Genomic DNA, 9,380 nt, shown 5'->3' with positions numbered 1-9,380 from the left:
AGACAGGCACAGTGGAGACAGACAGGCACAGTGGAGACAGACAGGCACAGTGGAGACAGACAGGCACAGTGGAGACAGACAGGCACAGTGGAGACAGACAGGCACAGTGGAGACAGACAGGCACAGTGGAGACAGACAGGCACAGTGGAGACAGACAGGCACAGTGGAGACAGACAGGCACAGTGGAGACAGACAGGCACAGTGGAGACAGACAGGCACAGTGGAGACAGACAGGCACAGTGGAGACAGACAGGCACAGTGGAGACAGACAGGCACAGTGGAGACAGACAGGCACAGTGGAGACAGACAGGCACAGTGGAGACAGACAGGCACAGTGGAGACAGACAGGCACAGTGGAGACAGACAGGCACAGTGGAGACAGACAGGCACAGTGGAGACAGACAGGCACAGTGGAGACAGACAGGCACAGTGGAGACAGACAGGCACAGTGGAGACAGACAGGCACAGTGGAGACAGACAGGCACAGTGGAGACAGACAGGCACAGTGGAGACAGACAGGCACAGTGGAGACAGACAGGCACAGTGGAGACAGACAGGCACAGTGGAGACAGACAGGCACAGTGGAGACAGACAGGCACAGTGGAGACAGACAGGCACAGTGGAGACAGACAGGCACAGTGGAGACAGACAGGCACAGTGGAGACAGACAGGCACAGTGGAGACAGACAGGCACAGTGGAGACAGACAGGCACAGTGGAGACAGACAGGCACAGTGGAGACAGACAGGCACAGTGGAGACAGACAGGCACAGTGGAGACAGACAGGCACAGTGGAGACAGACAGGCACAGTGGAGACAGACAGGCACAGTGGAGACAGACAGGCACAGTGGAGACAGACAGGCACAGTGGAGACAGACAGGCACAGTGGAGACAGACAGGCGCAGTGGAGACAGACAGGCGCAGTGGAGACAGATAGGCACAATGGAGACAGACAGTGCAATGGATACAGACAGGCACTGTGGTGACAGACAGGTGCTGTGGAGACAGGCACAGCTCCCAGCAGCAGCAGTGCGTTGCAGCCTTTGAAACCCATCCTCTTGTGAGAAGGAAAAGAATGAGCTCAAATGCTTGGGGAAAAAGGTACTATAATCCCAGTTTTCCAATTTTCCACCCGGCAATGTACGGAGCCTAGTTCTGCTGGAACTGCACTCTGTTGTCCTTCCTCAGGAGCAGCTGAGAAGCAGTGTGACCACGTCTACTTAACTACGGTGGGTCACTACTAGTCACATAAAAACGTTAGCAGTTTCTGAAGTTCAAGGGTAGGATCCAAAATCACAGAGAAAAAATAAGGGAGAAGCAGGTAAGTGCTCGATGGGGAAGTGTCTACAGAGTCACGTGTATTCCATTAATCATCTTCCTCATGAGGAAAAGGGCCCTTCTGCTGGGCGGTCACCGCCCGCCAGTCTACCACTCACCTGGATTTCTATATTAACATCACCCTGGTTTCCAAAGGAGAAGTCTCAAGTCTGCACTCCCAATACCACCACATGGAATGAGCATACCACCTTGATCCGTTGGTGGGGAAACCAGACACCTGAAATGCCTGTGGTTACCTGACGAGCAACTGAGAGAGTCTCCCAGCTACTCGATCTGAACCGATACTTTCCTGGGTCCTGAAGCAAACACAGGCCCACTGACCTGAGGGATTCTGTGGTGTTGATGAGCGGCTGGCACGGAGGGGGCGGGAGGTACAGCACTGGCTCCTCACTCAGCACCATCAGGGCTTTGTCGTTGGAGACAGAATGGTCGTAGCTGAAACAAACAAGCACACACGTGTCTCCTTGCACCCTAAACTCCCAAGAACTTTGCAATAAGAAAACTATCACTAGTATTAACTTTTTATGAAAACAAGAACCTAACAGAACTATCACTAGTATTAACTTTTTATGAAAACAAGAACCTAACAGACAGAACATACTATAAGACAGAAGCAAATGTAACAGAAAAGGAGGGAAGTATAAACCACACAGCACTAATGTCATTTTGTAAGCTGTTTATCCAGACACCATTTATTGAGCAATTACTATGTGCCAGAGCTAGGGATACAGTAATAACACGTGGCTCATGTGTGCACTGAGCTCGAGGCGCACACAGTGCTGCTGGAACAGAGGTGACGGGGAAACTGGGGGAAGTCCCTGCTGACTGACAGGAAGGACAGCATCATGTACCAGGACTACAGTTCTGTGGTCACTCACAACCTGTGACAACAAAACTGAACAGTCTCCCTAATACAGTGTGTGGTGGGGAAGGGGAGACACACATACTTGTGTTCAGGAGAAAACTGAAAGCACCGAGAAGCTGAGCATAAAATCTAGAACCTGAATCACTGACAAACACAAGGGTGACGTTAACCAGTTATTCCATTAGCTTAAAAAGCAGACTTCCTTGAGTGTCACCCTGATCTTCACCTTATGAATTCATACCCGGGGGCGTGCTGGAAGCAGAGCCCAAGGTGAAGAGAGAACCAGAACTGGGGGCATCACTACGAGTCACGCTCCTCAGTTCGCTCTTCAAACCTTCCTCACTGAGAATCTTAGGTCTGTCTGGAGTTTCTCTACATATGATGCTCTGGGTTTAGAAAATTAGATACACTAAAACCAAGAAAGGAAAAATATTAACACAAAACTGGACATGGCTAGATTCATATTTTTCATTAATTCATCCAACAAATATTTACTAAATACCAGCTCTGTGCCAGGTACTGTGCTGGGTGCTAGGATCCAACTGGAAACATGAGAAATGGGGTCTCAAGCCTCAAGACCTCGATGTGGAAGATGCAAGAAAACAAACATGCAAGCGCTGGGTGGACGAGGCGGTGGGAGGAGACCCTTGGCAGCATCTCCTCTAGAGAACATGGTCCAGGAGGGAGAGGAAGCACCGCAGGGGGTTCAGAGCAGCCGGTGGGAAGAGGGCGAGTTTAAGGATGCAAAGGAGGCCACTCGCCCACCAACAGCTGAGCAAGTGAGGGAGGCACATATGATAAGGAATTACTCACCTAAGGAAAAGCCACAAAAGGGATTTATTTCCATTTATGTCGACTCCTCACCACTGTGTCCAAGTGGATTTGACGGAGACAAGGGGGGTGGGAGACCGTCAGAAGAGAACTGCGGTGAGCCAGGCGGGGGCTGAGGACAGATACTGAGGGTGGCAGAGAAGATGAAGGCAGGTGCCCAGTCAAGGTAACTTTTGGAAACTACCACAGCACTTGCGGAAAGGGAGGAAGCAGGGTTTCTGCTGCAGGAAGTGGCTGGGGGCAGAGCGTGGTGGAGAGGACCCAGATCTGAGATCTCCACAGTGCGTGTGTCCACCCTGCGAGGTTAACCCTTTGAGTGCCAGCAGCGCTATCGGCAATTTTTTTTCTACTAGTATTTTATAATACAATCAGCAAACAATATATGTCAAAGATGAAGACAAATGTAGTAAAGGTTTCCTTAAGTTTTTGAATACGTAACTTCATTTACTTGCGATTCATAATTTTTTTCCTAAACTGCTATAAAATCAGCAAAAATGCCTTGGCAATTTTAGCATAGTTCCTAGGATATTGGTTGGCACTCAAAGGGTTAAAACAGAGACGTCGTGGAAACTGCTGCCCGCAAGGGTGCGGAGACTGAGAAATCTGGAGGGAAACCAATCTGAGAGTCCTGGACTGTGCTCAGTCGTGGACAGGCACCCGGGCGAAAAGGAAACAGAAGAGTTCACAGCCCCGCACCGCGGGGCCTGGACAGAGGCGGTGCCACGAGAAGACTGGAACTGGAACACGCAGCAGAGCACACGTCTCAGGGAAGGAGGGCCACAGCCGAGTGCAGTGGGAAGACCCAGACAAGTTTCCATGGACTTTGGCAACGCTGGCCCGCTGGCCCCCTGGACAGAAAAATCTTGGCTGAGTGGAAAAGTAACTTAAGGCAGCCTTCCCCGCACCATGACTCACGGCCTTTCTTCCGCCTGCCGGTGGTGGTTTGGAATAAAACAGTCGTCTACACAGGTAATGACCGCGCTCCCAAAGGTGATCAGCCTGAACTCAGTCGTAGAGCGAGAAGAAAAAGTCTGCCTTGGACTTGGTAAATTCCCAACGCCAGCAGAAGCTGTCCGCCACACTCACAACCAGAACAAAGACCCGTCACATGTGCATTATTTCAGAAACCAGGTCTGCACACTGACAGAAGTACAAATGCTGCCGTCCATCAGAAGAGTCCAAAACAGCTTTGGAAAATACATTTCTGATTTATAATTGTATTTCCATGTGATAAACTCTAGTAATGGTTTCTGCACATCTGTGCTGACTGGCTTTGTTCTATCAGCCAAAATATTCTTTGGAAAACAAAGAAAAATCCAATAGAAGAAATACCAGGAAAGAGTCTGGGTGGAGCTGAAGGGGAGGAAAAGAGACACTCAGCCAGCGTCCATCTGGAGACAATTAGGGCCATACAACCCTGAAGTGGCCTGAGCTCCAGGCGGCTGGTGAACCACTCGATGGTAAAAATCTCAGTACATAAAGCTCCAGAGTCCAGGGCGTTGCAAACAGAATTCCTCGAGTCAGGGAAGGTCCTGGCTAATGCCTTCTCTGGGGGGACAGTCCTGACTGGAACCCAATGTCCTGGCATAATTATTACTAGCACTACCTTTCATTCTAAAAAGTGTCCCAATTTGGGTGACAAATCCTATGGTCACCTTATTCTATACCACACATTTCTTTTTTTTTAACCTTGATCCAAGGAAGGAGAATATTTTTTCCCATTGATTTTTAGAGAGAATGGAAGGAAGGGAAGATGGGGGAGAAGGAGGGGGGAGAGAGAGAGAGAGAGAGACACTGATGTGACAGAGACACATCGATTGGTTGCCTCCCACATGTGCCCCATCAGGGGGAAGGGATGGGACCTGCAACGCAGGTATGTACCCTTGACCAGGAATTGAATCCAAGACCTCCTGGTTCTAACCACTAAGCCACACCAGACAAGACACCAAACATTTCTAAGATTAAAAAAACATATGCAGTTAACTATTCAATGACAGGCAAATACAACATTTATTATAAATTATGGGAGGAGTCTACTTTTTTATTTGAACCAGTTCTCATAACGCATCTGAAAAAAACAAAACATATTATGAAATAAGCTGCACTAAGAAACAAATAGAGATTAAAAATTGTGGCAGAGTAAGTGGATGCTACACAGACACACTCCCAAGATCAAATTGGAATTACGACTAAAATACAAAACAAAACAAAATCCTGAATAATCAACTGAAGACTAGCTGGAGAGAACCCTGATAACCAAGGACTGAAAGTGCAGACCACATAGAGACTAGTAGGAGGGGCAGAGGCGCAAAAGGGCTAGCCGGGCTCCCACAGAGAGCAGCTGAAGTCCCAGAGGGATATCCCAGCTGTGGGCAGTTGCCACTGAGAACTCTGGGGTGTAACCCCCAAACTGGGCTCCTCAGCCCAGAGCACCAGAACTGAGAAAGTTGCCCACATAACACCTGGCTGTGAAAAGCAGCAGGGCTGCCTGTCTGCCAGGGAGAGATGGCTGGAAATTCAGGCACCCTCTTAAAGTGCCAACGCACAAAATTTCTAGTGCAGCCACTCACCCTGGGCTCCAGCAGAGTTAGACTGGAGCTGTGTGAGCAGAAGCCAGGGTTGGAGGTTGCTAGGGTAGAGCTCAGAGCGAAAACACCCCAGTTTCCTGTGCTGAGTTGTTCCCTCAGCTGCAGAGGACAACTCTCTCAGGCAGAGCTTTGCTGTCCAGGTGGTTTTTGCCTGGGGGTAAGACAGTTGCCCCACCCTATTGGAAAACCCCTTGCCACAACCTGTGGAGTTTCTGAGGCACATTAAGAGACTGAAAATAACAATTAGCCCTCAGGCAGAAGCAATTGCCCCACCCTATTGGAAAACCTCAAGTTCCACCTGTGGACAATTGCCTTCAGCTACTCAAGACTGATTACAATCAGTGTGCAGGCAGAGGTAGGTCTCTGGAGGCTTTGAGTCATTGCCTAATCTTTGCCTGAGTCAGAAACAGCGTTTGACACAGTAGTGCACTAGAGGTTGAAAGGTATAGTAGATCTACTTAATACATCGTCACAAACCCAAACAGGCAGCCAAAATGAGGAGACAAAAAAGCAACCCCCAAATGAAAGAACAACAGAATTCTCCAGAAGAAGAGCTAAATGAAATGGAAATTAAAAACTTATCAGACATAGAGTTCAGAGTAATGATGACAAAGATGCTCAATAGAATGAGAAAAGTATTGGTAACTATGAAGAATGACATAGCACGAATAACAAAGACAATGGAAGGAATACATAGCAGATTAGGGGAAGTTGAGGATCGGATCAGTGAGTTACAGAATGTGTAGGAAAAAATCGCATCCAGAGAACCAAAAAGAAAATACAATTAAAAAACAGGAGGACAACTAAGGGAGCTGTGGGACAACGTGCAATGTAAAATTATTCACAGAACAGGTGTGCCAGAAGAGGCAGAAAGGGAGAAAGGGACAGAGAACATGTTTGAAGAAATAATGGCAGAAAACTCTCCTAACCTGGAGAAGGAAAATGTCACACAAGTCCAGGAGGCACAGAGAGTCCCAAGCAAGAAGAACCCAAACAGGCCCACACCCAGACACATCATCATTAAAATACCAAAAATTAAAGACAAAGAGAGAATCTTAAAGGCAGCAAGAGAAAAGCAACTGTTACCTACAAAGGAGCTCCCATAAGGCTGACACCTGATTTCTCATCAGAAACTCTACAGGCCAGAGGGGAATGGTATGAAGTACTCAAGGTAATGGAAAGCAAGGATCTGAAACCAAGATTACCATATCCAGCACAAATCGTTCAAAATAGATGGTGAAATAAAGAGCTTCCCAGACCAAAAAAAAAAAGACTACAGGAGTTTATCACCACCAAACCAGCATTACAAGAAATGCTAAAGAGACTGCTGTAATGGAAGCAGTACAGAGAAATATAGGCATACAGAATTAAAATGGCAATAAATAAGTACCTATCTTATATAATAAAAGGGTTACATGCAAATTGACAGAACAGCAGAATCAACATAGGAGCTGCCCCCTGGTGGTCAGTGCACCCCACATGGGGAGCGCCGCTCAGCCGGAAGCCATGAGCCGGGCTCACAGCTAGCGAGCGCAGTGGCAGTGGCGGGAGCCTCTCCTGCCTTCGAGGCAGCGCTAAGGAAGTCCAACTGCAGGCTTAGGCCCAGCCAGCAGTGGGACATCCCCCAAGGGCTCCCGAACTGCAGAGGGCACAGGCCGGGCTGAGGGACCCACCCGAGTGCACGAATTTCATGCATCGGGCTTCTAGTCAATAATAACTTTAAATGTAAATGAATTAAATGCTCCAATCAAAAGATATAGGGTAGCTGAATGGGTACTAAAACATGACCCAACTATATGCTGTTCAGAAGAGACCCACCTCAAAACAAAAGACTCACACAGGATGAGAGTGAAGGTATGAAACAAATTATTCATGCGAATAGAAACAAAAATAAAGCTGGGGTAGCAATACTCATATCCAACAAACAGACTTCAACAATGAAGGGCATCACAAGAGACAACAAAGATCACTAGAGGACATTAAGGGAGAGATCGATAACAATACAGTCATAGTAGAAAACTTTAACCCCCCACTAACTTCACTGGATAGATCTTCCAGACAAAAACGTAACAAGGAAATAGGAACTCTAAATGACACATTTTCAGATGGATTTAATTGACATTTATAGAACATTTCACCCCAAAGCTGCAGAATATACATTCTTCTCAAGTGCACATGGAACATTCTCAAAGACAGACTACAAGTTAGGACACAAAACAAGTCTCTACAAGTTCAAGAAGATTAAAATCTTATCAAGCATCTTCTCAGATTACAGTGAAATGAAATCAGAAATCAACTACAGTAAAAACACCCAAAAAACATTCAAAATCATGGAGGCTAAATAGCATGTTATTAAACAACTAGAGGCCCGATGCATGAAATTCGTGCAAGAGTAGGCCTTCTTTCCCCTGGCTGCCAGCACCGGCTTCCCTCTGGTACCCAGGACTCGGGCTTCCCTCGCAGCCCCAGCATCATCCAGAAGGTTGTCTGGGAAGGACGTTGGGCCTAATTAGCATATTATGCTTTTATTATTATAGATGAATGGATTACCAATGAGATAAAGAAAGAAAGAAATTTCCTGGAAACAAATGAAAATGAACACATAACAACCCAAAATATCTGGGACCCAGCAAAAGCAGTCCTCAGAGGGAAGTTTATAGCCCTACAGGCAGGCATACCTAAAAAAAAAAACAAAAAACAAGAAAAATGAACAAAAGCTATTTAACCCTACAACTTAAAGAACTCGAAAGATAACCAGAAAAGCCCAGAGTAAGTAGGAGGAAGGAAATAATAAAGATTAGAGCAGAAATAAATGAGACAGAGACTAAAAAAACAATGCAAAAGATCAATGAAACTAAGAGCTGATTCCTTGAAAGGATAAACAAGGTTGATGAACTGTTAGCCAAACTAATCAAGAAACAAAGAGAGAGGACCCAAATAAATAAAATCAGAAACGAAAGTGGAGAAGTAACCACTGACCCCACAGAAATACGAAGGATTGTAGAAAATACTGTGAACAACTACATGCCAACAAGCTGGAAAATCTCCCAAAACTGAATCAGGAAGATCAGAAAACCTGAATAGGCCAGTAACAGCTGATGAAATAGAAGCAGGAATCAAAACACTCCCAACGAACAAAAGCCCTGTCTGGATGGCTTCCCAGGGGAGTTTTATCAAACAGTCAAGAACTAACTCCTACACTCCTCAAACTATTCCAAAAAATCCAAGAGGAAGGAACATTTCCAAGCTCTTTTTACCAGGCCAGCATTATCCTAATTCCAAAACCAGATGAAGACACTACAAAGAAAAAGAATTATAGGCCAATATCCCGGATGAACACAGATGCTAAAATATTAGCAGATCGCATCCAGCAATATATTAAAAAGATCATACACCATGACCAAGTGGGATTTATTCCAAGGATGCAGGCTGGTACAATATGCGCAAACCAATAAACGTGATACATCACATAAACAAACTCAAAGATAAAAATCACACACTCATATCAATAGACGCAGAAAAAGCATTCGACAAAATCCAACATGCATTTTTGATAAAACTCTCAGCAAACTGGGAATAAAGGGAGCATATCTCAACAGGATAAAGGCCATATATGACAAACCTACAGAACATCATACTCAATAGGCAAACACTAAAATCATTTCCCCTAAGAACAGGAACAAGACAGTGATGTCCACTCTTATTCACCACTCTTATTCAACACTAGAGGCCCAGTGCATGACATTCGAACTGGGGTA

General features: G+C 46.1%; 1 protein-coding gene across 1 annotated transcript in view; it reads right to left on the bottom strand.

The window, feature by feature from the left end:
- The window catches only part of ATF6 (activating transcription factor 6), a gene marked incomplete at its 5' end in the record, with an annotated part of 138,225 nt that overhangs the window by 68,489 nt on the left and 60,356 nt on the right, over positions 1-9,380 (bottom strand). The window contains one exon of the mRNA XM_014528541.1: positions 1,660-1,773. Coding sequence (XP_014384027.1) covers positions 1,660-1,773 — 114 coding nt within the window. The remainder of the gene's footprint in view (positions 1-1,659; positions 1,774-9,380) is intronic.

The sequence above is a fragment of the Myotis brandtii genome, unplaced genomic scaffold, assembly GCF_000412655.1.
Source record: "Myotis brandtii unplaced genomic scaffold, ASM41265v1 scaffold64, whole genome shotgun sequence".
In the NCBI taxonomy this organism is placed as follows: Eukaryota; Metazoa; Chordata; class Mammalia; order Chiroptera; family Vespertilionidae; genus Myotis; species Myotis brandtii.
Note: the sequence above shows the minus strand (reverse complement) of the source record. Positions and strands in the feature narration are given on the sequence as shown.